At 32.5% G+C, this 27,728-nt stretch overlaps 4 protein-coding genes across 5 annotated transcripts in view; 1 reads left to right on the top strand and 3 right to left on the bottom strand.

Moving 5' to 3' along the window:
- LOC125871526 (cryptochrome-1) overlaps positions 1–27,728 on the bottom strand; it is a 258,924-nt gene that overhangs the window by 51,689 nt on the left and 179,507 nt on the right. The gene's annotated exons all lie outside the window — the stretch shown is intronic.
- LOC125871545 (germin-like protein subfamily 1 member 7) overlaps positions 1–27,728 on the bottom strand; it is a 171,061-nt gene that overhangs the window by 105,946 nt on the left and 37,387 nt on the right. The gene's annotated exons all lie outside the window — the stretch shown is intronic.
- Positions 1,680–4,483, bottom strand: LOC125871531 (11S globulin seed storage protein Ana o 2.0101-like). The gene is made up of 4 exons (XM_049552144.1): positions 4,131–4,483; positions 3,733–4,016; positions 2,809–3,288; positions 1,680–2,236 (listed from the first exon to the last, which is right to left on the bottom strand). Exons 1-4 carry the CDS (start codon positions 4,462–4,464, stop codon positions 1,802–1,804), a joined length of 1,533 nt encoding a protein of 510 aa, XP_049408101.1. The 5' UTR covers positions 4,465–4,483; the 3' UTR covers positions 1,680–1,801.
- LOC125871533 (putative E3 ubiquitin-protein ligase XBAT35) lies at positions 18,569–25,793 on the top strand. 2 transcript variants are annotated; one of them, XM_049552145.1, is made up of 10 exons: positions 18,569–18,789; positions 19,425–19,539; positions 20,553–20,633; positions 20,732–20,820; positions 20,939–21,030; positions 21,377–21,458; positions 22,083–22,185; positions 22,276–22,350; positions 23,570–23,655; positions 23,859–25,793. In XM_049552145.1, exons 1-10 carry the CDS (start codon positions 18,688–18,690, stop codon positions 24,537–24,539), a joined length of 1,506 nt encoding a protein of 501 aa, XP_049408102.1. In that variant the 5' UTR covers positions 18,569–18,687; the 3' UTR covers positions 24,540–25,793. The 2 variants fall into 2 exon arrangements, with proteins under 2 accessions (XP_049408102.1, XP_049408103.1); XM_049552146.1 differs by lacking the exon at positions 22,276–22,350.

The following is a 27,728-nucleotide window of genomic DNA, read 5'->3' as shown; positions in this document are numbered from 1 at the left end:
TAAATATTTATTGTATCATCGCCCCCTAACCTTTACCATTGCCACCTTCGGGGGACCTTATAGTATTTTGTTAGATTACATATAAAAAATTTATGATAAAGTATTTTTTACTTATTATTTACCGAATATACTAGAAAATAAGTAAAAAATTAATTTGTTTTCAAGAACTTATTTTTCATGAAAAATATTTTCCATCGTACCAAAACACACTATGTAGAGAAAGCAAAAGATGTCCTTTTTTAAAAAAAGAAATATGTTTAGGTATATCTAACTTTCGATTTTGTCTTTGAAGTTCATGGCTGGAGAAATCTTTAGTCTTAAGTTTGTGCTTTAATTTATTTAGAAAATTTAAAAAAATATTAAGAAAAAGAGAAAGAAAAAGTGTAAATTGATTAGGAGGTTGTAGTGGATTTCTTTGGTGGCAGTGTGAATGAGTTGGGCACTTTTTGCCCCCAACAAAATGCCTCTTTCGCTAAGGTGCACATTGAAGCTGGTTGTATATATTAAAGATATCGTGTTTGACTCTTGAATATTAAAAAAATCGAGATGATTGATATTATGTTATGTGTCCACATCTTAGTAATTAAATTTGTGTACAAGATGCATGTGACAATTAGTTTAATTCCTACTTGTAAAGATGAGAATAGTACAATATGTGCAAGTCTGGTCTAGTGTGGCCCTAGCTCATGATGAGTTGCTCATCTAAACTCTCTTTTTTCTTGGCTCTTTTTCCGTGAAGGTTTTGAGATGTGTGATCACATGTTTTCTCTAGATCTAATGTCTTTATATCTGCTTCGTTCTTCTTTGATGAAATAGATATTATATTATAGAAGAGGTTAGAAAGGAGAAACTTCGCTAAAGATATATGGTCTATGTATGCGCAAACAATTTTAGTCGATACTATTTAATCAAGAATCTCGTTAAGTAAGATGAGAGCCAATACAAAGCTAACAAACTAGCTTTCATAAACGTGTTCTTTCATCCTCTCTGTTTATGACCTATGTTAATTGGTCTTATTCGAATAATTGGTTGACCAACACTATCTTGACCTTGAACCACCAGAGCGTTATAAATATTTGACATCTTGTCTGGGGGAAAGGCTACATCTAGTACCGGACCGATGATTTGGACGACACGCTTTGGTTTTCTTTTTTCAAGTGTGAAAACCCCAGAACCAGAAGTAGTAGGATTGATTCTCATAATAATAAAATAAATATGTCGAAATGTTTTTTCAAAAATTATCAAATTCAAAATAAATGTCAGCATTTCATTTTTCCTTGTTAAGAGAAAAGATGCTTCATAATTATTGTCCATCAATTATATAAGAAGTCTTTTATGTGTCTATAGATCAAACACTAATAATATACCTTACTTCCCCATGAAGAATTTGCATTATTACCTAACTTGGCCATCAATTCAAATGGTCCCCAATTTTCTTTGTTCTTAAGACACTATAATAAATGAAATTAGCTACGAAAGTAATTTCAAACAAATTAAAATGCTCCTAGCTAAATGAAATAAATGTACTTCAAACAGGGACAAAGCTAATAGTTTGCATGAGTTTGCATGCAGATTCGATCGAACTCAATAAATTTTGCTCAAATAGAACTAATAAGTTGAAATCCTAGCTAGCTTCGTCTCTGACTTCAAATTAACTCAAAACAAACAATAGCTCATTTAAAAAGTCACCACTCTAACTCATTTATTGTCATAATAACTTCATCAAAAACTCATTTACTCACATAAACTTTACGTCCTTGACTACTATTATTATTATTATTCAAAACACAAACTTAATTAATTAGACTTTTAAAAAAGCCTCAACAGCAGTCAACGCATACTCCATTGCCCTAGTTGAATATCCCGTTGACTTTCTTCCAGCAAAAACACAAGTTTCTTCCCTATTATACTTCAAGCTCCTAGCTTCTTGCCTGGAAATTTGATAAGAGTTCATCAACACTTCCTCTGGCATGGCCCAGATAGCCGATAAACGCCCGGCTAACGGGCTTGTCATCGCTTGATCGTTGGTCTTGAACGCGATGTACTCGAGTCCTTGGTCACCTGCCTTTTTCATTATCGCGAAATTTTGTGGCACGACTATCATTTGTCCCTCCCTGACCTCATCGTCGAAGACAGAGTTACCAGTGTCCCCGACTACCTGAATCCGTCCCGTCCCTCGGATGATGTAGATGATGCTGTGGGCGTTCAGGTTCCAGTATGGCGCCATTACTGCATTCTGTAAAACTCAAATGGCATATGTTGAGTTTTAATAAGAGTCTGAATTAAAAGGCATAATACATAAACATGAAATTTTATTTGGCTTCAACGGATAACTATGCCCTCCAACTTTGAATGTGCACAAGTAGACACTTAAACTTGTATAAAATTGAACAAGTAGACACACGTGTCCTACATGACATAATACACGTAGAACGCCACGCAGGACATAAAATTTCCATGTAGGGTGCCATATAGGACGAATGTGTCTTTTTGTTCAATTTTATACAAGTTTAAGTGTCTACTTATGCAGACCCAAAGTTAAAGGTCATGTATTGTTAGTGAACTACACACATGTTCCACTAATTTTGACTAGAAATGTATATCTTAAATGAGCCAAATCAACTCTGAATAAACACCATCAAAGAAAGTGGTGCAGCGAATAATGTTACTCTCCTTAACTAGAAATTTCAATTTTAAGTCTTGGATATGGAAAAATTATTGATAGCAAGTGTTTCACACTTGAATTAATTTGACTTCAATATAGATACCGAATATAGAAACGAAAAATATTCTCAATAAATGACTTGCCTGGTACATGACTCCTTTCTCAGCACTGAGTTGTAGCCAATTGAGGATTGGAAGCTTATGGCTATTGAGGGTGCTGACGCGTCCTCCACGTGGATTGTACACGTCAGCACGGGACGGGCGGCCCAAGTTCTCTCTTAACCTCATAGCACAAATAGTTTCTTCAAGCCCATTGGGCTGTGATCCTTTTCCGGGCCTGTGTGATTGCTCTTCTTCTTCGAATTCTGGGCTGAGAACTTCAAAGTTCTCGGCCCGAATAATTTGTCCCCTTTGATCTTCTCGGCCCTGCAAGTTCTTGGCCAAATTGCGATCCACATTGAAAACATAGGCAAGGATATCTAGATCGAATCCATCGAATAGGTTGCCCGATTGTTGTTGTTGTGGTTGTTCACCTTGTTCATGTTCTTTTCGACTTCGGATTTCTTCTTCATACCTACTTCCACTTAGTCCTTTGGGATTTGGATTTCCCGCTAGGAAGAAATGCTGTAAAAATATTAAAACTATATTGTTAATGCCGCACATTAACTAAAAAAAACTATACAAATTTCGCTATAACAAGTACAAATTTAATATTATAACATAACATTATAAGTGCGCACTATACATATGTGTTTATTCTTCCTTCCTCTGGTTCATCTCGTCTCTAGTACAGATCAAATCACAGGATCTCTGTATATATGCGTTGAGGAGTTATATCTCCTAGTAGTAAAATTTTTGTTTAAGATAGTTCAAACTTAACCCGGCCCAATTATTTTGCCAATAGGCCACGATATGTTTAAATCTATCATGTCGCTAGCTAGTAACTCTAAATTAGCTAGCGACTTGACATGTTTAATATCACAAACTTCAAAAAGGTCAGACAAATGATCTGACTTTATAAATATCGCGTACTATAGTAACAAAATTACAAGTATTCTTATTTCTTACCCTGAATTGGAGATCGAGTTGGTTAACAGGGTTGCTAACATCAAGCAAGGCGACAGTAACAAGCCGTTCTTGTCCATTGTTATAAAACCAAAGTGTGATTCCGGCGGGCAATGCAAGTACATCGCCTTGTCGGAATTGCCTGACTTTCTGATGGCGATCACCGCCTGTTCGGTATTGACTTCCTCCCTCTGATCTGCCTTGTTCTCCTCTCATGCTTTTCTCTCTTTGTGGTGATTCAAATGTTTCAGCACATCCTGGTATCACTGTCCCCAAAATTCCACTTCCTACATTTCATCCAAAAAAAATAACAATTAATGGAACGTATGTTCAGTGACACATAAAATGAGACGCTCAACTTTAAGATTGTGAATTCGAATAGAGCAGAAAAGAAGGCAAACCTTGGACAATGTAGAGGAGTTGAGGGGCATTATTGTAATGAGGCAATAACAACCCGTTAGGCTGAATATCATTTCTCACAGCAGCAACTCCGGCGCATTCAAATTCCTCCGAGTTCCTATCCCAGAACTCGGTGGTCCCAGCCTCCGAGTTAAACTTATAAGTCGGTTCTCGAGCATTAAGGCTCGAGATCCGACAATCAGTTTTAGCTCGGCCGCGCCGGTGTTGCTGCTGGTATTGAAGCTTTTGCCATAAGAAACTTTGTTGTTGCTCTATTTGAGAGAAACAACAATTAAAAAGAAGAAATAAACATAGGCTTATTTTTATTATTTCCATAATTTTTAGTAGTGGTGATTGTTGTTGGTGTTGTGTGAAGAAATTTGGGATTTTGGGGTTTGGTATTTGTAGGAGAAGAAGGGGTGATTTGGATATGACACGTAAAATGTTGTGGTGAGACATTTGTCTTTGAGTTTTTTTGCATGGACATGCATTAATTTTACTATAAAGTTTGTTGACACCTAGCTAATAAGTTAATAATTTGATATGTGGCGAATATTTTCTGAAGAAAGTTGGTGAATTTGTGTTTGTTTTTGCATGGATTCTTGTTTTGATATAGAGCACACCGAAGGAGATGAGTTGTGTACTTGTATTCTACCAATTTTTTATTCCTTCTGGGTCATTTTACTTGTCATCCTTACTTAAAATAGATGGTACGTTCAAAATAGTTGTTATTTTAGAAAATCTAGATACTCTCTGTTAATTTACTTATGCAATATACTAAAAATAATTGTCCAACTTTACTTGTTGAGTATGAAAAATCAAGAGATAATTATCATTTTATATCTAATTTACCTTGCTATTAAATGTTGATTAAGTTTTCAACATTAGATGACTTATAATTAATAGAGGTAATATAGTAAAATATATCTTCTATTTATTATTACTTCCTCCTTCACTTTCACTTGTCACACTTTGACTTGACACACCGACCTATTAAGAAAATAATTATTGATATAGGTATTTTATCAAAATTATAATCAATTAAATGATGTCTTGAAAATGATTTGAAAGATAAGTATTTTATGCTGAGGGTAAAACAGGGAAAATAATTGCTATCTTTTTTTGATATGTCAAAAGTGACAAGTAAAAAAATGAAAATCTATTTTAGGAATAAATGACAAGTAAAAGTGAACGGAGGGAGTATTTACTGATTAAAGAGTGTACCATATCAAACATTGGCACGTAAAGATGGGCGGAAAAAGTATAATTGAGTACTTCATTTGTCCACTTTTAATTGTCATGTTGCACTTTTCGAAAGTCAATTTGACTAATTTTCAAAGTGAAATTAGATTACATTAAGTCGATATTTTAAACAAAAAAAATTGATATTCAAAAACTAAACGAAAAGTACTGTAAATTGCAATTTTTTGCATATCAATATGATGAAAAAATACATCCTAAAATATTAGTCAAAGTACTTATCGTTTGACTCTAAAAAGGAAACTATAACAATTAAAAATAGATGGAGGTAGTATATTTTATCCAATTTTTTGCCCTTAATATATATTAATTATTTTGGAAAGTAATTAATATATATTGATTTATTAAGCATAGAATTATCTGAGTGGCGAGACATACGCACTAACTTTGATATTATGAAAGTTCAAATTAACTTTCTTTTTATTTAATGAAGAGAGATTATAAAAATTATTAAAGAGATATTAATATTTTAGATAATTAAAAATAATAAATAAGGGCACAATTGTCAACATGCATAGTTTCTTTAAAGAACACGTGTAATTTGTAAACTAAAACTGATCATGTGCCAAGTAAAGTGGTCTAGAGAGAGTATTATTTTAAGATATAAATAAGATTTAAAAAAATCTTTATTTTTTAAAAGAATCATATCATATTAAAAATCATACAAACAAATTGAAGTGGAGAGAAATTTTAAAAATGTGAATATTTATTATAATGTCACTATTAGCATATTTTATTAGAATATGTTTTTTTTATTTAGAATTAGAATTATTCTTTTTGGTGAAAAATATTTTTTGGTTCAAAAAGATCTCTTTTATATTTGATTGAGATTTTTTTGTAAAAAAAAAAGTTTGTACTTCTATAAATATAAATTGAAGATAGTTTTTCTCCTATAAAAATACATAACATCCTCAATATAGTCGTTTAGAAAGTTTATTTAGAGGGAGATTATTCTCGAAATNTATGAATTTATATTCCTCTTATAAGGTGGTAAAGAAATATGTGAATGATAGAAAAATATTATTACTTATGGATGTAAAACATAAATTAATTTTGTTTTAATTTTTTTTTAAGTACAAAAACCTTAAATTAATCAACTTTTTATCATGTTAACAGCTTAAAGGGTATTTCAGACATTTTGATAAAAAAAAGTGTTTACCAGCACTTATTTGCCAAACACATCAACAACTTTTTTTTCAACTGCAGCACTTTTATCCAAACACATAACTACTTATTTTAAAAATAAGTTCCAGCACTTTAAAAAGTTACTTTTTTTAAGTCAATCTAAACGGGCTCTTAATAAGCATAGAATTATCTGAGTGGCGAGACATACGCACTAACTTTGATATTATGAAAGTTCAAATTAACTTTCTTTTTATTTAATGAAGAGAGATTATAAAAATTATTAAAGAGATATTAATATTTTAGATAATTAAAAATAATAAATAAGGGCACAATTGTCAACATGCATAGTTTCTTTAAAGAACACGTGTAATTTGTAAACTAAAACTGATCATGTGCCAAGTAAAGTGGTCTAGAGAGAGTATTATTTTAAGATATAAATAAGATTTAAAAAAATCTTTATTTTTTAAAAGAATCATATCATATTAAAAATCATACAAACAAATTGAAGTGGAGAGAAATTTTAAAAATGTGAATATTTATTATAATGTCACTATTAGCATATTTTATTAGAATATGTTTTTTTTATTTAGAATTAGAATTATTCTTTTTGGTGAAAAATATTTTTTGGTTCAAAAAGATCTCTTTTATATTTGATTGAGATTTTTTTGTAAAAAAAAAAGTTTGTACTTCTATAAATATAAATTGAAGATAGTTTTTCTCCTATAAAAATACATAACATCCTCAATATAGTCGTTTAGAAAGTTTATTTAGAGGGAGATTATTCTCGGAATAGTTTTAATATTTTTTTTTATATTACTTTTTCATATATAGGCTAATTCACCAAACTTATAATAATATTGTATTTTTAATATATTATTATTATTTCCGCATGATGCCTTATTTCAATCCCAAGTGAGCTAATGATTCAACAATTAACAGAGTTCGAAAACATGATTCAAGGTAGGGCTGGCAAAGGGACGGGGACTGTGGGACTGGACGGGAGGGGGACGCCCTTGGCCGAGATTCGGTTTGGACCGGGATTGGCGGGACAAAAAGACGTCACATCCCGTCCCACTATATATATGGGACGGGACAGTGTTTGACGAGACGTGTGATTTTTTATTTTTTTATATTTATTTATTTGTATTGAAATTATATGTTATTGAATAACATTTTTAATTTATTTGATTTTCAATAACATTTTTAGCTAATAAAAAATGCTTAAGTTTTGAAATTTCAATTTTCAAATTTCAACTTTCAAATTTTAAAGTTCAAATTTGTATTTTAAATATTTTAAAGTAATTTAAACTTGAAATTTCAAATTTCAAATTTCAATTTTTAAATTAAGTATTTTAAAGTAAGTTTAGTATATATGTAAATATGTATGTATATATTAAAATTAAAATGCAAGACAATAGTTGTATAAAAAAGACTTGAATAAAGCCTTTAAATTTATTCAATTCAAATCTAATTGCAACTTAGAACTTAGAAGTTACAATTTACAAATATTAGTGGAGTAACTAATTTCTAGGAAGGGTTCTGTTTTAATAAGTTCTCATATGTAAATCTAATATTTGTTACAAATATTAGAGAAGTAACTAACTTACGCAGCCACCTTCTAGGAAGGGTTCTCTTTTGTCACGACCCGAGCCTACACCCTGGACGTGACCGACACTCGAGAATCATTGCTGGTCCCCAAGCGAACCCTCATCCTGGCTGACTACAAGCGAAAAACTGATCCAAGCATACAAAGCTAAAAAACTAAATAAAATTCATGAAACTGAAATACAAAACTTTAACTCAAAGGAAAAAACTCTGAATAAAAATAAGATATTCAACTCGCCATAAAATAGGCAACATAAGTCTTTAAAACATTTAATAAAATAAATAATACAGACTTATCAACTATACTGACTATCTATGAAGCCTCTAACTGATAAAGATGGAAGTCGGGACAAGACCCACGACATCCTGACTAAACTGAAAAGTAAATGAAATCCTCCGAAAACGAGGAGGCACACCATAGCTAACTCGAACTCCTGGATGTATCAACGAATCTCCTGTTGATGATCCTGAATACCTGTGTCTGCATCATAAGAAGATGCATGCCAAATGACTCAGTACGTGGAATGTACGAGCATGTAAGAGAAATTCTAAAACATAACATAAGCTTGAACTTGATAAAAATGGAAACATACTTACCTCTTTTCAAACATACTCAACTCAAGGAATACTCAAGGATACTCAAAACTACTCAACTTACTCAACTCCGAAGTACTCAAGGATAAGATACTCAACTCAGAGATTAAATACTCAACTCAAAGATATGATATTCGACTCTGGGTACTCAACTCAATATAAAACAACAATACACATGCAATATATGGAAAGCTTTATAAAACAGTAAAAGCAACTTAGTTCGTTAAAGAAAATGCAATAACAAATTCAACTTTACTTATATAATAAAGTAATATAGTTTTTGTGGGAGATTCTCTAACCGACAACCACCACTATGAGCCTAAGTGGTGATACAACGTCTTGCCCACGCTGCCAGAACTGTCCTATACTTTGCCGTCATATAAATCCTTAATTTAGTGGATCCACTAGTCTATGCTAAAAGCATCTTAAGGAGTCATCTAAAAAGTATGATCATTTACTACACATGATGGCTACATGATTTATGGAGACTTGAGTTAATATAAACTCGCATCCCCATATTGGTGCTCAATACTACTCCCAAAATATACTTAGCTCATATGTTTGTAAAAACAAAACTCTTTCTTTGAATTGAGATAATTACTTAAAACTTAGCTTTAAAGCTCTCTTGGAATCGATGTTCCCTTTTCTTGCTCAAATGTGAAAACATTTATAAACTCTTTGAGAATACTTAGTTCCCTTATAGCTTTTTGAGAAATGGACTCAACTCTTTACTCTTTGCTTAACTTGAAACTTTCAGTCTTATAACGAAGTTAAAACGTTTATAAAAGACTTTTACTCTTCCTTTTTACTTAACTTCAAAGGTTAAGTCTTAAAACATTTGTAAAAGACTCCTTAAAATATAGTTCATGCTGAATTAGGGACATGAATGACTCAATGCAAGGTTTTCAATAACCATAGATAGAACTCAATACTTGGAACTTAAGAACTTCAATGGTACTACTCATTTAAAGAATGTTCAACTCAAAGGGTTCAAGCGGAATTATAAGCATGAACTTCTTAACTCAAGAACTCAAAGATACTTCTCAAAAGGGCATTAGGAACTCAACACTTAAAAGTTTAAAACTTAAAGATATCACTTCTCTGAAAGATGCTCAACTTACGAAGTTCATACGGAATTATAGGCATGAAACAACTCGACTCGATCATCTACATAACAACATGGACTCATGTATACGACTCTTCTCATTCTCTTACTTACTTTCTCAGAACTTAGTTCAAATCAATAGTTGATCTCAAAGGATTCACAATTGAACTCAAAGGCTTACTTGAACTTTACTCTCAACTCTCTTTTGAATGTGAATTATGAATTCAAGAGTTTTGGTTTATGATATGAAGGATCTCATGATGACAAAGTAGATTCATGAATACATTCTCCTCATCTTCATACTCACATGCTCGAGTCTTGAAACAAGTTACTAGTAATTGTAGAAGACTCTTTAAAAAGACTCTAAGGGACCTTATTAAAAAGGTTTGAAACAACTCTCAAACTTGACTCGCAACTCTAAGTTGAATTTGATTTATGAATTTAAGGTTACGATCATGTTAGGAATGATTTTAGGTGTTTAGAAGTAGCTTATAGTAGTTATAATCGAAAAAGAGTAAAGGTGCAATTTAAACGAACTCAAACGGGAAAACCGATGACAAACTAAATGGGGCAGGCGACCCTGGCGCTATGGGTGGTGTGGTATGCCAGCCCCAAAAATTCAAAGGTGGGTTTGGGGCGCTCTGGCAGACGCATCGCGCCAGGCCCCAACCCAGAAAATTCAACAAGTTTCTTTTCTCATCTTCTCGCTCTATTTCGCCTAGAATCGAATGGTTTTTTCCCCAATCACTTAGAATTGATTACTTAACATAAGTACACTCAGATCTACTCAATACATCCCTTAAAACACTCACTTTGATCTCAAGAAATCATCCAAAACCCAACACAACAAGATTTAGAATGAATTTCAACAACACCTATCAAGAACTTAAATCTTTCAACTTCAAGAATGAAATTTGCACTGAAAATAACATGTTTGGTGTGTGGGTGAACAAACCCACTACTATGGAAGCTTACACACCTCTTAGGGATTAAACCCATGGCGAAAATTCGCAACAAAACGCAAGACTCTTGACGAACGCTTTGATCATCTCCTCTCTTCTCCTTTTTTCTCTTATTTTCTCTTCTTGAACTCTCAACTAAAAACCTAGGCTAATTTTAGGATTATAAAACTGAACCTAATAGGATTAGACCCTTAAAATATTACTAAAAACGAATTAAACCTGATTGGGTAAGGAAAAAACCAAAATACCCCTTTCTTCAAAAGGTCATATCTCACTCATCCGACCTCGAAACTTAGCAAACTCAACGGCGTTGAAAAGATAATTCAAAGATCTTTCCTACGGTATCTGGTAGAACACCTAAATCATTCTGAGTCAGGAGTTATTATCGTTTGAAGTTGACTCAAAACTCATAACTTAAGCATAACTTGCAAAATTTCAGATTTTGCTATTTCCACTTTAATTCTCTTTCGAACTCAAGGTGCTACATCTAGTGAACTTAATACTTAAGAAATTTTAATTCCTCGGTAAAATCCTACTCACAACGAAGGATGGTTCAAGTCTTAGCTAAAAAAATCTCTGGGGTGTTACATGTTTCAATTAGTTCTCGGATATAATCTAATATTTGTATTATCCATGAAAATTTAATTCTAATTGTCGTATCATATCGACGTTAACATCCTCCGGTGTTGACAAACTTGCTAGAAACTCTTGTGCTTCTAATTCATCGTCACTAGATCCAATTACCGCATTAATCCAAGCTTCTTGTTTGGAAGTTAACTTTGGCAAATTATAATTCCTTCTTTCGGTATTGATCCAATCTCTAAATAAAACTGATGTTTCCAAATTTTCTTCCGCCAATGAATGTCTATGATCGCCAAATTGAAACCTTGACGCACTAAAAGCAGCCTCCGATGCAACTGATGAAACTTAAATATCTAGAACATCATGAACCATTTTGCTCAGAATTGAAAATTCAACACTCCGTCTCCTCCATCATGCTAATATTTGTACATTGCCATCGTCGTCATCAACTATTTCTAAAGACTGATTAAGATATTCTTCAAAATCATCACAGTTAGTAGAGTTAAGTCCAAGAAAACCTCGCATAAAACTATCAATTCGATCTTTACTCTTAGGATTAGAAGTTTGACCAATTTCTCCTTCAGTATTTCCTATAGTTTTATATTTTTCATACAAAATTTTTGCTTCTACTTTTATGCTAGACTTACACATTTCACAAGTTGAAATTTATTCCAGTAAAATTTCTAAAGTATCATAGAAAATTTTAACATGTCTCTGCATTGAGGGTTAAGTAAAGTAGCAGTAAAATAAATTTGAGGAATAGGAAAAAAATATTTTTTAGATTTTTCAATCATACCTTCAATTGCAACTCTAAATTTTTTATTTTTTTTGTATTTAGAAAATTGAATTGTAATAGCACAAATATTTATTAATACTGATGAAATAGTAGGATAATAAATTCCAGAAAACATGGTTGTAACATAATAAAAAAGTCTTTAAAATTCCAATAGTTCATTAGTTTCTTCCCAATCTTCTTCACAAATTCTATCTAATTGGTCAACATTATGAGCATTAAACACCATTTGTATGGGTTATTTATATTCATAAGCAACTGAAAGCATTTCGTAAAAAGAATTCCACCTTGTTTTAATGTCTTGAAACTTTTCTTGGTGTCATATCACATAGTACACAACACTCGTTAAATTCCCTAATTCTAGCAGCTCTATGAGCATAAAAAATACATGAAAAAGCATATTCAATTTTCATACAACCACAATCAAATAATGAAATACCATCTTGTACAACTAAATTTAATACATGTGCAATACATCTAATATGAAAAACATTAGTATCAATTGGACATAATCTAGTTTTTAACATACTAGCAGCATTTGTATTATTAGATGCATTATCTAATGCGACAGACATTACTTTATCTAAAAACATGTAATAATCTAAAACACACAAAATATTTGAAGCTAACTATGCACCATTTTTTTTCTCTGCACATTCTTTATAACTTAAGATTCTTTTTTGCAAATTTCAGTTATGATGAATCCAATGTGATGTAATAGTTAAATAATCATGTCCATTAACACTACGATCCATGTCCGAAGTTATAGACATTCTACAATCTAATATGTTAAACAAACAACGAAGATATTGACAATGTTTACCTTAATATAAAAAAACATCAGCTTTAACAGTATTTCTTGAAACACCTTTAAAAGAAGGATTATAAGTTTGTTGAATATATTTAATAAAATCGGGATGTGAAGGAAAACTATAAGGCAAACCACAAACAAAAACCATCTTAGCTAAATTTTCGCGATCTCTTTCCTTATTATATTTACGTTGTGTTAGTGGACCAGTGGGGTTAGAAGGATCTAATGTTCCCTGAACCATGTTAGAAGCCCCTACCGATTGATTAACATTAATATCAACATCATTAACTTGAATTCCTTTTTTTCTATCGGTTAAAGCTTTAGCTTCTTTATATTCAATCGGCATACAAGATAACAAATGTCTATTTAAGCCCCACGTCCCACCTTGTTTATGTTTAAAAGGTTGTTTACACTTATTACAAATAGCAATAGAGTTTTCCTTATCGAAAGTCATAAATTGCCACACAACAGAAGTTTTAGGGCGTTGATACTTCACCTTCTCCCTTGTAGGAGGTACGGGGGGTCGTCCACAATATAGCTCCGTTGGATTTGTAGTTTCAGTTGAAACTTCTGTCACCGGACTAGTAGGTGTTTCTTCTATCCCGAATCAACTTCTACTTCTTCACCTGAATTTTCATCAAGATTAAGATTCATATTACCATAACATCGTTCTAAAATTTCATGATCGAGTTGAACATTTGAATCATTATCATAAGAAGTATCATCAACATAAGTAGAATCATTTGTATTAAATCTAACTCTAGACATTGATTTAGAAGAAGTACCACCACATTTACTTTTATTTTTTTCCTTACTACTTTTTTTATTAAAATTAAATAAATTACTACGGGTGTTTGCTACTTTCTCTTTTCCTTTACCGGTATCTTTTTTGCTAGAACTCATATTTAATTAAATGTGAAGTGTAATATAAAATAAATAATGATACAAAAATTAATTGCGAAAAATAAAATAGAAATATTATGAAACGAATGTACCAAAGGTCTGCGTTAATAGCAGACGTTATAATCAATTCTTGAAGCTTGTAGTTTATTGTAACTTGTAATTTGGAACTTCAATACTTGATAGCAAATATGAGAATTAATTTATTATGATATAATATGAAAATTTAGAATTGAAATATATATATTATGATATAATATGAGAATTAAATGGAATAGAAAATTAAGACTTAAGAATGAGAGGATATAGAAAATAGATGATTTTGTAAGAAATAATGAAGGATAGGGGTATTTATAATATTAAAAATGGGTTAAAGTGTATTTATTATAACTTTAGGGTTTAAGTTAAAGTTTTAAAAGTAGGAGGTGTTGGGGAAGTGAAAAGGCTGAATAAATCTGTTGGGGGGCCCACTAGTTGTTGCCCTAACGGTCCCCAACGAATATAATTTGAAAAATAAAAAAAGGGGATCTCGCGAAACCGGCCTGTTTAGCCGGGCCGGAACCGGATCGGGTCGACCGGGACCAAAGGGTGAACCGTCCCCTAACCGGTCCCCCTACCCTAAATCCCCCCAGACTGCGAACAATAACGGGACCGGATCTGGCGAGACGGGTCTCGAGCCGGACGCGGGTCGGAGCGGGATGACCTGGTCCCATTGCCAACCCTAATTCAAGGTGAGTTTAGTTAAAGATGCAAGCAATCTGACAATAATAAAAAAAATATTTAGATAGATATGAGATAAGACACAAGTGCCTCTATAGGCTATGACAAAAATCTCAGTAACACCTTAGAATAAACTAAGGTGACATTACCTCCGAATTCATTTTTTTGTAATTTTATATAATAACTTCTGTCTTTTATGAAACACTCAGTGATTCCACGTAGTTAATGTGTGTGAGAGATGTTTGGATGCCAAGCAAATCTCACTAGAGCATATAGTAAACATAATACACATTAATGAAAAAACCCTCGATAAATGATAGTGGAAACTTCACACATCGTGATACCTTTGTCCACTACCAACATGACCAAGGGCCAAACGAAAAAAATAGCCAATAAGATCCAATTATTCGATGTTATACTATCTATGTTTAGCATAAAATTGTGATAAATGATTTTCATTTCTCAAATCACTATTTATTGTGTGTAACTTTAGAGGAACAACATGACAGAATCTCAAGACCTTCGAATTTTGAATCAATTGACCGCTCCAATAAATGTATGGCAAAGCAAGAAAAATATCAAAGCACTACCTAGCTGAAAAAATCACAATTTTTATTGAGTATTATTCAATTTGATAATAGTTATTTGCTAGTTTAGTTATTTCGTTTATAGTGTCAGAAGATTGTGGGAGCGCAATGTTTTTCTCCTCCCTTTATCTGTCATGTTCAATGCTCATTTTGGTATGAAATAAAGTTTAGCTCTTAAGAAAAAAAAAGGTCATATGCAAAAAGTATGTCTCACATTTCTTTTTATATAATTTGGTATATGTTCTTTTAAGTTAATAAAATACAAGATATTTGTTTCAATACAACACATTGGCTTTTGTTCTTAAAAATCTTGTTGATAGATATGACTATTCAAATAGTTTAATTCAAAGTTCAAAAAGATCATACAAATTTTATGACTATATAACATAAGAAGATAATGAATATTTTAAAATATAAATTGTAACTTTGTGATTCATATAGTAACTTTTTGCGAGTGTTTAGTAACACTCCCCAACTCATGCACACATTATACAAGGTATAGTTATTTCGTCGTTAATCCATGGCTAAACATTATTCGTAGCTAGCAAATTTTTGTTATGCATTTTGAATTTTTGACTTAACGTACTCATAGCAAAGCTTCAAGTATAAACCCTTCTGGTCAAACCTTGAAGTTTGTCATGGACAAGTGGGGTTAAAATTTCAACATTAATCACCTCCAAGGTCATTTTAGTAATTAAATTGAAGTTGTTGTCGCTAATTTCTGCATGTCGAATTATCGATATAGTACTATTTGTTTTGTAGCCTATAAGCTAATCTAATTTTTATTCATTATTATAAAATCTTAGTAGCTCATTTGGTTAACTACCTAAACTTCACCTGAGTTTAATTCCTGCATGGTAATCCCCTCCCATTTCTCCTTCCTCTGCTCCTATTCTTCTTTTTTTTAAAATAAATAAATAAAAGATCATGTTCTTTGATTGTCCATGGTTTTTTAGTCTCTCTATTTAAGCCATTAAACATAATGCACATTTATTTATTCAAACAAAACACACATTTATTTATTGAATTGAATTCATATACACTAGGGAGTGTAAAGAAGTATCCTCACATTATCAAGCTTTTTGGGGGCTAATTACTACTTACTAGGAGGATACTATTATACTAATATATAGTAGTTACTTTTTTTAGTTGATAATCAGTATATTTTAAGTTTTTGCATTTACTTACCTATGTTATGTTGCACCACATTGGAAGATTATCAGTACTTAGAGCCATTCCAGAGAAAGTGTTGATGAATTATTCTTACCAAATTTCTAGGCAAGAAGCTAGGAGCTTGAAGTATAATAGGGAAGAATTGAAAGTTTTTGGACCAGGATCTAGGTCTAGTAGGGACAATATGCTTAGAAATTTAATATAATGTTGTAATGTGAAAAGAATTTAACCAAAAATATGTTGAATTCTATCTTATGTTAAAAGGGGATATAAATCTAATAATGAGTTAATAAAAATGTATGTTTCGGCTATGATTATTTATGAACCTCTGTGATAGTGAGAGTCTCTGTTCTTTGGGTGAGCACTTTGTGTGCACATGCATCGGAGATGATCGATCTTGAGTCATTCGTGTCTACTGATTATGTCTACCCTTCAAATCAATTTAGTCATCCTGATATTTTTGTGACAGTCTCTATTCTTTGGGCGAACACTTTGTGGTGATCGAACACTTTGTGCGCACATGCATCAAGGAGGATCGATCTTGAGTCATTCGGGTGGATGTCTACTCATGTTCACCCTTTTAATCAATTGAGTCATCCCTGTAGTTCATTAAAAATGAATGATACATTTTTAAATTTAATAATATAAAATTATTAATTTTAAAAGTTGTACCATTACACAAATACTATGAAATGTTGAATCCATCGATTTTTTCTATCCATATAAATATTATGATATATATAAATTAAAATTAAATGTTTTGAATTTTTTTTTTTTGTCATCACACTAACAGTATGAAATGTTCAGACTATCAATTTTAAAAGTTGTTAATCCAAAACAGACTTGCTGGATGACATAATGAAACATTAATTCATTTTCCATCAAGAAAATATATCAGATATGGTCTGTTCGAGAAGATTAATTAAATGGATCTTTGATTTGAATTTTATTGTTAATGGAATTTATTTTAATAAATCTATTTTTCATTGGTGATAAAAGTTGAAGTAATTACCAAAAAAATTGTCAATTCTTTNAGTATGAAATGTTCAGACTATCAATTTTAAAAGTTGTTAATCCAAAACAGACTTGTTGGATGACATAATGAAACATTAATTCATTTTCCATCACGAAAATATATCAGATATGGTCTGTTCGAGAAGATTAATTAAATGGATCTTTGATTTGAATTTTATTGTTAATGGAATTTATTTTAATAAATCTATTTTTCATTGGTGATAAAAGTTGAAGTAATTACCAAAAAAATTGTCAATTCTTTCTTTGTCACGGAACTATAGTATATAATAAAATATGAGTGTGTCTATCACATTTCAAAGTCTTCACTTGACATTAAACATAAAATAAATTGAAAAACAGAAGCATTGGTGTTTGAACAATTCAAAAGAATCTACTCAGATTTGAGATTGACCATAAATAATTACCTTTCATATTAGTATGCTCAAATCCTAGTCAATTATTTTAACTTAATTACTTACCGAAGGTCGAACTTCATAAAATTATTTTAAATTAGCCTTTGCCAGTCATATCATATTTTAGGCCAAAAAAGTCCAATATTTAGCCTATATAAGAACACACTTCAGGCAAATATATCTCACGACAGACATAAAATTTCAACTTCAATTACGTATGTCTAAAGTTATGATCCAATATAGAGACGAAAAACAAGGAAGTCTACTAAACTAATAAGATACTAATTAGGTCAAATGTAATTTTTAAACATAATTGAAGTAGATTAGTAAGTTCATAAATTTTTAAATAAAAAAAAATGTGGCATATAAAATTATCGTGTCAAGATTCTATTCTGGTCAAAGTTCCCAATTTCATATTGAATTTTGTCAGCCCAAAAAAAAAGAGATTTATGACTAGTTTTGTGCAAAAGATAAAGGAATAACTAATTTTGAAATTAATTTTAGATCTTATATTTGCTTAGAGTTCTCAAAATTATAATGTTATTTTTGTTTCATATTAAAAATAAAAGCAAATCAGAGAAAACTAATTACAAAAATAAATAATTTCGAAATAACTCGTTTCTCGATCAAAATAAACAATTTAGCTTTTCACGTTATTTATTTGAATTTCTTTGAAATTTCGATGAATTAACACAATCTCTTTCTAGACGTATTAGTTTATCTACTTGTCCAAATCCTTGTTAATTAAGCAACTCCCTACATTTTCTCCTATTTATTATTTCTACCCCACAAATTTCCAACCTACACCGCGTTAACTTAAAACCCGAAAACCATTTCTATTTCTTCAATAAGTTTTCCCCCAAAATAAAGAGAGAGGAATTTTTTTGCTAATTTTCTTCAATTTTTTCTTCTCCAATGGGGCAGCAGCAATCCAAAGGCGAGCTTCTGTATCAGCAAGTTAATTATGGAAATGTTGAAGGTATCAAATCTCTCCACCGTGAAGGCGCTGGACTTGAGGTATTGTAGTTTTATTTTTCTTTTTTGAATTTTTGTGTAATTTGAGTGTTTTATGTTATCTGAAAGTTTTTGTTTGAATTAATATGATTTTTGATAAAAAAAAAATAATAATCTAATTTTGGAGATTTTTTTAAGATTTTGAGTGGAAAGAGTTATGAATTTGATGAGATTGAGTTGTTATAGTTATGAGAGACTGTGAATTTAGTTAAAATTGATGGTTGACTGAAGTTAATTTTGGATTTTAATAGCTTAGTTATGGTTTATTTGATTGATTATTATATATCTGTGGTGGAGTGTTGACTGTTGATCATTTCTGCTTTATTGTGGTAAAGATGTAAACTTGAAGCTATAATTATATCAATCAAATGAACTATGACTCCATCTGAACTAGTTAGGATCCATGGTATGAATGGTCGGGTATCGATCCGCTCTATGCAGGAACATTTCTATTTCACAAATTCATCATGATTAGACTATTTTTATGCTGGCAGTCAATGTACCCAAAGCTTCCTCCTTAATTTGGGTTTAGGACTAGTTATGCTTTGTGATGTTCACGTAGATAGTGTTTGTGTTTATTATGATCAAGAATATTGCAGGAATTTGTTGTTATAATGTGTTAAATGGGTTGATTTCAGTGGATAGATAAGGAAGGGAAGACACCGTTGATTGTGGCGTGCATGAATCCGGGGCTTTACAATGTTGCAAAAGCTTTGATAGAATTGGGTGCCAACGTCGATGCTTACCGTCCAGGTAATGATCTTTTCCGATTAAATGCTAAAATGGTAAGTTGTGGTTGTGATTTAACCAGGAAATTTCTGTGTTATAATGGAGTGGATTAAAAGAGAGAAAATTCATGGAGCTGATTGACAGGTTTTTCTTTTGTGTATGTAACTGGGGGCAGGAGTGTTTCGATATGACTTGTTAGACTTCATATTAAGTAACTAATTCTTGCATCTATTTTATGAGAAAATTATCAATGCGAATGTTTTTTGGGAATAATAACAGTATGATCAATTCTAGTGTTATGAAATGGTAATAGATTTGTTTTAGAAATACTCCCCAACATTAACATATTTTACATGCTTTCATTTCATTCATCATAACACACTCCCCCTTTTCTCTTAAATAGGCCACCAGCATATAAAGTAATGGTAGTTTATTTTAGTGGTGATATTATCTTTTCAGCTAACTGTAAAACCTGCTGACATTTGAATTTATCGTTTAGAAATTAGAACAACTTGTTTAACTGTGAAATGGAACCGCTTTGGCCAAGAGGTTGGGAGCCAAAAACACTTCTTCTCTTTTTTGAGAAAAACACACCTTTTTTGAAAAGTTGAGGTGTTTGGCCAATCAGTAAAACTGCTAATAAATAGAAGCAAAGTAGTTCTCCAAGGTTGGGAAGAAGCTAAAAGTTTCTGCTTCTTAAAAAAAGCAAAAGCAGAAAATTATTTTTTTCAAGGCAAAAGTATCACTACCATTTATACGTATTTTCCAATATATCCCTCATTAATTAATTAGCATATTCAGAAGATGCAAAGTCACAAAATATCATTTAATTACTTTACCAAAAAAAATAAAAATTAGCATACTTGTATTTCATTTGTTTTAAATTTCCAAATTTATTTTGTCACACCATATAATGTGGCATTCAGCTCTTATGTAGGAAACAATGTTTGTATTTACATAATCAGTGATGTTCAACTGTTCTGTATATTATGGATATCTGTTTGATCCTTCTTTAATACCTTTATATACATCTTTAGGTCGTCATGCGGGGACTCCTCTACATCATGCAGCAAAAAGAGGCCTTGAGCAGACGGTTAAGTTACTCCTTTCACATAGAGGTATAACTACTCAAGCTGGTACATTTGTTGACTGATTCTTTTATGCTATCAGCCCCTTTTTGACTTGCTTGATTTCCTTTTGTCTCATGTATCTTAAGCTAATGCATTGATAATGAATGATGACTGCCAAACTCCCCTTGATGTTGCCAGAATTAAAGGTTTCAGCAATGTTGTTCGTGCAATTGAGGTATATGTTCACTCTTCAGTTTTATATTTCTAATTCAGTCCTTAAACTTATGCGAGGATAATGTTCTAATTTTTATTTTCTCACACATGTCACCCTTCTTTTTCATGCATGTGTTTAGAGCCATATTTGCTTATTTTCTGGTTGGCTACGGGAACTTTACGGGCCTGGATTCCTTGAACTATTGGCACCACAGTTGCTTAGTCGGAAAGTGTGAGTATAATGGTCATTTTATTTTCAATATAATTTTTTATAAGCAGAGCCATTTGTAGGGTTTTTCTTCAGACTTGACTAATGCATATTCAAGTGGTTATATTTAATCGAGATGGCAGGCTCTGGTGTGTGATTTCTTAGATTGGTCTCACACCTTCACATATAGTTTTTAACCTTGTTTGGCTTGTTATCCCATGTATTGGATCATTGTTGCATGATGTTTATTTATGTATCTTATTTCTGCTGCTGCCGATTCTTTATACAGTTCAATAATTTGCTCTTGCCTTTTATTCATGTTTTACCATTACTATCAAAATGGACTTATGATGATTCCACATTTTTATAGCTGGGTGGTCGTCTTACCATGCGGTTCCCGCAACCTCAGAAAGCCTTTCAGGTTGGAGCTTGCTATATATTCAGCTGTCCAGGTAAGTTTCGTTTTCTAATCTTTTACAATGTTATAGGTGGGATCTGAAGACTTTATTTTTTTCATGACGGGATACTTAATCTTTTTCTTATTTGTCATAGACCTATACAGAGAAGCATATACTAACGTACTATATCTAAATTTTAATTAATGACCATAGGTTATACTGGATTGACAAACTAGATTCATATACTTGACTTCAGGTGTTAAGCAATGAGCTGAATTCATATTCTTACCTATTAGTCCTAGTCCTGAATGGTTTCCTTGGAATGCTCTCAAAAACTTTATAAATTTGTCATCTCTATTCATAAAAGTGTACTTTTGATAAACCACATCATTTGTGAAAAAACAAAATTTGATCATTATCTTCGGGCAAAACCTTCAGGTGGACTTGCGATGTTGTGAGTCTTTAGATTCTTTCTTTTTCTAGTAGATGACATTCTTCCATACCTTTGGGTTCTGTTTGGTTAGAAATGTCAAAATCCCACTCTTTTTCATGTATTCTTTCCTGATTGCTCCTCATATCATATGCTTCTCATATGAGCTAGGGAAAGCAATCTGTTTGTTGTTCTAAAAAGTCATATGGTTCATGCTATTAACGTATGTAGAGCTATATCTTGACCAGGATGCTCAGCCGCGCACAATAGTTGCTCTATGGAAGGCCAATATGGAAGAACCAAATTTCAGCCAGCCTGATTCAGCAGTTATCATATCCGATATTTCAAACAGTAATTTCCTACATTCTTCAACCGGAGTTCCTATAGCTGCAATGAAATATTTTCATTTGAAGATGATTATTTGTTAATTTTCATGCATAGTCCCGAAGCGCTGGAGGCGAAAGCGAGGGATAATGCCCTCCCAATTGATAAAGAGTAGACTCCAAGGAGCTAGGCGTAAGTACATTGTATTCTGATATAGTAAAAGTCCCTTGGAAGAATTGGGGTGACATGGTTCATAATCAGGGGAAGGGCTAAGCAATTTTTATTTAGTTTGAAAGTTACAATAAGGCAGTTCTATTACTTCCATTAATGGTAACGTAGTGCTCTAATGACAGCATGTACTATTGTCTATACAATATACATAGATAAATGTGTGTGTGTGGGTGGGTATATATATATGGGGCTTCCCCCAACTTGTGGGAATACACTGGGTATGTTGTTGTTGTTGGGTCTTGAAAATTATTTATAGGGCTATGCAATGATTTGCTGAGAGCTTATTCAAGTCGGTTAGAAGTTTTGCCAGCTGTTCTAATCAAATTGCAAAGATCATTCTCTCCAAGCTTGTGCTTGACATTTAGGTTTAAGTCCTTATTGGTCAAATTTACTCCGAGTGTCTGAAATGATAATACTTTTGCATCTCATTCTCATACTGTTGTATACATACTTAAGCTTCTGAGAACCATATTGTGTGTTGCTTGTGCTATACCTTCACCTCAGAATTGAGAACATTGTTCAAATACTTGTGTCTTAACCAAAACTGTCTGTTATGTTTATGGTAGGTCAATTTTCATTCTTTGAATATACACATGAGCTCACATCATCCCTCAAGTCTTCTTAAGTTTAGCAAATTTGGTCCAACTAGCGGAATGATACTTACTGGACCAAAAAACTAATTGTGAAACCATTTGCCACTCACATGAGCAATGGTCTAAACAGAAGGCCATACTGAGTCTTCTTCCCCAATTCCACCCCTTCTATGGTGGCACGTGGTTTCATCATTACTTGTTAGTTTCAAGGGTTAGTTGGGCCAAAAATGCTCAACTTTAGCAGAACTTGAACTATGAATGTGTTTCAACAACAACAAACCCAGTGCATTCCCACAAGTGAGGTTTGATGAATGGGTTCAGATGTATATTTAAATGATGAAAATTGACCTGCGCTAAACATAAGAAAAAAAATTGGCGAAAAACTCTCGGAAACTCCATCTGCTAGCTTAAAGATTCGAAATGATTGCTCCATTATGTACAAATGAATATATTGGCTTTGGGAACCCAGGACACAATTAACTATCTGTCTGTCGCATGATTCCGTTGTTTAAGTCAAAGAACTCATTATATACAGTATGCAACTTTAATTCTAAATCACTTTCCCACTTCCAAAATGTTGATTGCAGGAGCAAGGATCAAACTTACAGCAGTCCAGGAAAGCGAAAAGCAGCAATTGCAATCTTTCTGCAATGCATGCAAGGGCATACCTCAGGTGAAATATCAAACATCCTTACTCTTCAAAAGCTAAGTTTGCAGTCATGGCTAGATCTACTTATTGCTTTCCAACTGATTACTAATTTATCATTATCATGAATTTGTAACAAGGACTATGCTACCAGTGAACTCATTGAACTGTGATTTTTGTAGTCATTGGCTAGCTAAAAACGTATCTTAGCTGCTCTACCATATTTTCAGGTCATGCTTCCAGCATTTCCTTTCAGTTCTCAAACCCCTGTGGTCCCTGCAACTGCTCCATCAACCACAGAGGATGTGGAATTAGCAATGGCGATTAATGCCTCTCTGCAGTCTGCTTCACAACAAAGACCAACCTATCACGAGAATCACCCAGGATCAGGAACAGAAACATCAATGGGTTGGATTAACCCTGTTGAGGTTGCCAGTCATGATGGTAGTTCTTTTACTGGGGCTTCACAGAAAGCTAGTAGTAGTGGCTGTCAAGTTGAGGACGCCAGTTCAAGTGGCACTCAAGCAGAGCAAGTCCAGGTTCCGAGTGAAACGTCTACTGTAGTCCAATCAATGCCAGAGAATCTAGTTACCGCATCTGTCCCAACAGCTCCTCCTCTTACAAATGGCGTAATAGACAATGGGCCAATTCATTATCCATCAATCGACTCCAGTCCAATTGACTTGTCTTCTGTGACTGTTCAGAACTCTGGAGTACACGAAAGCAAAAATCCTGATGGTGCTTCTTCATCTTGTGTAATATGCTTAGATGCTCCTGTGGAAGGAGCTTGCATCCCTTGTGGCCATATGGCTGGATGCATGTCTTGTTTGAATGAAATCAAGGGAAAGAAGTGGGGCTGCCCTGTCTGTCGTGCCACTATAGATCAGGTGATAAGGCTATATGCTGTTTAACAGTTGAAGCAGCAAATGATTGAAGCAGTAAACGTAAGCAATTCGGGAACCTCATGTCCTCTTATTTACTTGTTTTACTAGATATAATAACAGAGTAAATATGTTGAATAATGTCATTCTCTCCCAGTAACATAATACTCGCTTTCTGAAATAACCAAGTTTTGGGGTATTCCAACGTTTGACTAATTGGCTCTTGTTTAAGTAGATCTTGGATTCTGCTGTTAGTGTATAGCACTTGTGTTTGCTATCAAAGGCGGTATACTTTATTATTTAGGGACCTAAAGACACTGTTGGATTGCTTTCCCATGAGTTGGCATCTTGTTTAGACATTGAACTGGAAGAAATTTTAGAGGGATGATAGCCGGAGCCACGCCCTTGTTGTCTGTCAACCTATTATTTTTTCTGAACAATCTGTATTCGATTCCTGATTAAACTCTCCTGGTAACTTAGAAAAGGGAGGCAAACTGTGCTTGCTTTTGGTTAAATACAAGTTTTAGATCTACAGTTGTTACATTATAGAAGTTCTTGCTGGCATTATGAAAAGCATCTCAGTAAATATGAACTGATAGATGTTTCCACTATTCTGCTCAAAATTATTTTTATTTTGTAGACCTGTTGACTGTCCCGAGCAGATAGATTTTAAAGCTAATGTCGAATGCTACTAGATGTTCTGAGTTTGCTGAATGCATTTTCAATTTCTGATTATTCTTGATTAAATTTCACTGATTGAGAAATTTGATGGTTATGAATATGATTGTTGTGCATATGAGAATGCAGTGGAATTATATTACAATATTTCTTACTAGCAGCTGATTAGCTATATACTTTTTCACTTTGCAGGCATACGCAGCGTTATTGAAAATTTGTGAGTTTTGTATCATGTATACGTATATATATGCTACGGTACCAGGTGTGTTCAAGATTTCCGAAAGGTAGGGAAACGCTACGTGGTTATCCATCCCGGATAAGAATGTAAATTTCTTGTGCGGAGAAGTGAAACTGTTACTGGGATTACAAAAAATATATTGATATGATCCTGTGAATAATTTTAAATTTTATTCAGACTTTTATATGTAGCTGCAACTTGGTAGTTGTGTTACTGGTATGCTGGTGATGTTTATTCCACCACAGTACAGCATAAATCGTCTGCTTATGTACTACTTTAAATTTGTGATGCATCCAACTAGGAATGTTTCTCATTGTCATGGGGATTATATTTATGGGAAAATATTGTATATAATATTGTTTTATATACCTTTATATAAAAAAGGTACTCCTATTACTGAAATAAGACAAGGGAGATAGAGTACCCCAAAAATTTTACTGTACATATGTAAGTGACAAGGCATGCAGAGGCAGAATGACAAAAATTGTCAAGAAAAATAATATATTAAAATTACTTCAATCAAATATCTACAAATAATAAAAACTTAGAATTCCAACTATTCCTTGGCCAAAGTTCTCCATGCCAAATGAAGACACACCAAGGAAAACAAAAGTCATGAAAACGTGTCGAAAAGGGAACGGTAACTACAATAACATAATATGATAAATAAATTATAAGGATAACAAATAGTAACAAAAATCAATATCTTATTTAATCACCTCTTCCCATTACTTCTTCAACTATCTCTACTCAAAGACGAACTCATGATTTAAAGACTTTGAATGTATCAATATTACTTTTTTAGCTACTTAAAATAAAAATAGTGAAAAAAGCTTCAACTAGATTTAAACTGTGGTCTCATTGATAGTTCCTCCAGCTTGTACCAACAGCACAAAGGCACTCGAACTGTTAATTATATTTTAGTTTCTGTTAGTTTCTCAATATATATATACACGAAGTTAATGCACCTCCATTTACAAGTGTGGGTCCGCCTCTGTCTTTACCTTTACTGAAACCATCCATAGTCAACCTCTCGCACATCTACACTGGGTTATCCAAGCATCTCTTCTTTATATATTCAAATCATTTGAATTTCACCAATCGTAATTTATCTTTCACCGAGATCACTCTCATCTTATCAAATCTCTCTGTATCTCTATCTTCAACTTTGCAATATTTACTTTTTAAACTTGAAAATTTTTACCCGATCAACACTTCACTCCATACACCATAATCGGATCCACCCCTACTTCAATCAAATATATTTTTAAATAATAGAGCTTAGTATTCCAAATATTCCTTGTCCAAAATGACAAAGAAGTTATGAGAAAATAATAATAACGAAAATGTATACGTAAGAAAATACAAAAGGAAACAGAAGCAAAAAAGAACTGACCCAGACAAGACAAGGCATAAGGTTAATGGGCCCCTTATTGACACAGACTATACAACAACTTTATACGGCCCACATAAACGTGGGCCCATAATCGTGAACAACACGCATTGGACCGAACCAATCACAAAGCAAGTACCTAAATGGGCCGACAAAAAACACAGGAGCCCACGTGCATTGGGCAGGTAACGTGGGCCCAACATTGGACTTTATGTCAAATCATATGGGTCAGTTCAAGTGGAAGTTTACTCCTATGTAATTAATTAGTACTACAAATTATTTGAGAAAAAAAATAAAAAAATTCTCCGCGTTATTTCATTTGTCTGATTTTAATTTATATAAAATTTAATTTTAAATATATAACGTAAAAAGTTGAAAGTAATAAAAACTATTAGAAAAAAAAAGCATTGTTTTATTAATAAACTATGAGAAATAAGATAAACGAAAAAAATTCTTGATAGAGAGTGTTTTCCCTCGAATGGGTCCCTATACCACACCAATTCGGAATAGTTAGATTCCAATGCGAGATATCAATCAACGGGTGAAAATAAAAAAGAAGAAATACAATAAACAAATTAATACAGAGGGAACGTGATAATATTGACTTGAAAAAAGTTTTTAAAATCAAATTAAATAATTTATAATTTAACAAATAATTATAAATATGATTATAATTAACTTTTCAAGAAAAAAAAAATGAAAAATAACCTTCATCTTAAGACAAGCTTGATAAAAGAATAAATCGCTATAAAGGAAATATTAGAGAAGTTAAAAAATAATTTTCGCTTGACTTGAAATTAGTATTCGTATCTTAGAAATGAAAAAAATTCAATAATAAATGTCTTACTCCCTTTAATACACCTATTTGATAGTACTAATTTAGATAAGATGGAAATCAATTTTGAATATA

This window comes from Solanum stenotomum, chromosome 7, assembly GCF_019186545.1.
Source record: "Solanum stenotomum isolate F172 chromosome 7, ASM1918654v1, whole genome shotgun sequence".
Classification (NCBI taxonomy): Eukaryota; Viridiplantae; Streptophyta; class Magnoliopsida; order Solanales; family Solanaceae; genus Solanum; species Solanum stenotomum.
Note: the sequence above shows the minus strand (reverse complement) of the source record. Positions and strands in the feature narration are given on the sequence as shown.

What these genes read in the sequence shown, in the direction of transcription:
- LOC125871531 (XM_049552144.1), bottom strand. Translation starts at nt 4,464, where the DNA reads ATGGAAATAATAAAAATAAGCCTATGTTTATTTCTTCTTTTTAATTGT. An exon ending in ACTCCTCTACATTGTCCAAG is followed by an intron (nt 4,017 to 4,130) that starts GTTTGCCTTCTT and finishes GATGAAATGTAG; the next exon opens with GAAGTGGAATTTTGGGGACA. An exon ending in AGAAAGGAGTCATGTACCAG is followed by an intron (nt 2,237 to 2,808) that starts GCAAGTCATTTA and finishes TGAGTTTTACAG; the next exon opens with AATGCAGTAATGGCGCCATA.
- LOC125871533 (XM_049552145.1), top strand. Translation starts at nt 18,688, where the DNA reads ATGGGGCAGCAGCAATCCAAAGGCGAGCTTCTGTATCAGCAAGTTAAT. An exon ending in GTTACTCCTTTCACATAGAG is followed by an intron (nt 20,634 to 20,731) that starts GTATAACTACTC and finishes ATGTATCTTAAG; the next exon opens with CTAATGCATTGATAATGAAT. An exon ending in CAGTTGCTTAGTCGGAAAGT is followed by an intron (nt 21,031 to 21,376) that starts GTGAGTATAATG and finishes ACATTTTTATAG; the next exon opens with CTGGGTGGTCGTCTTACCAT.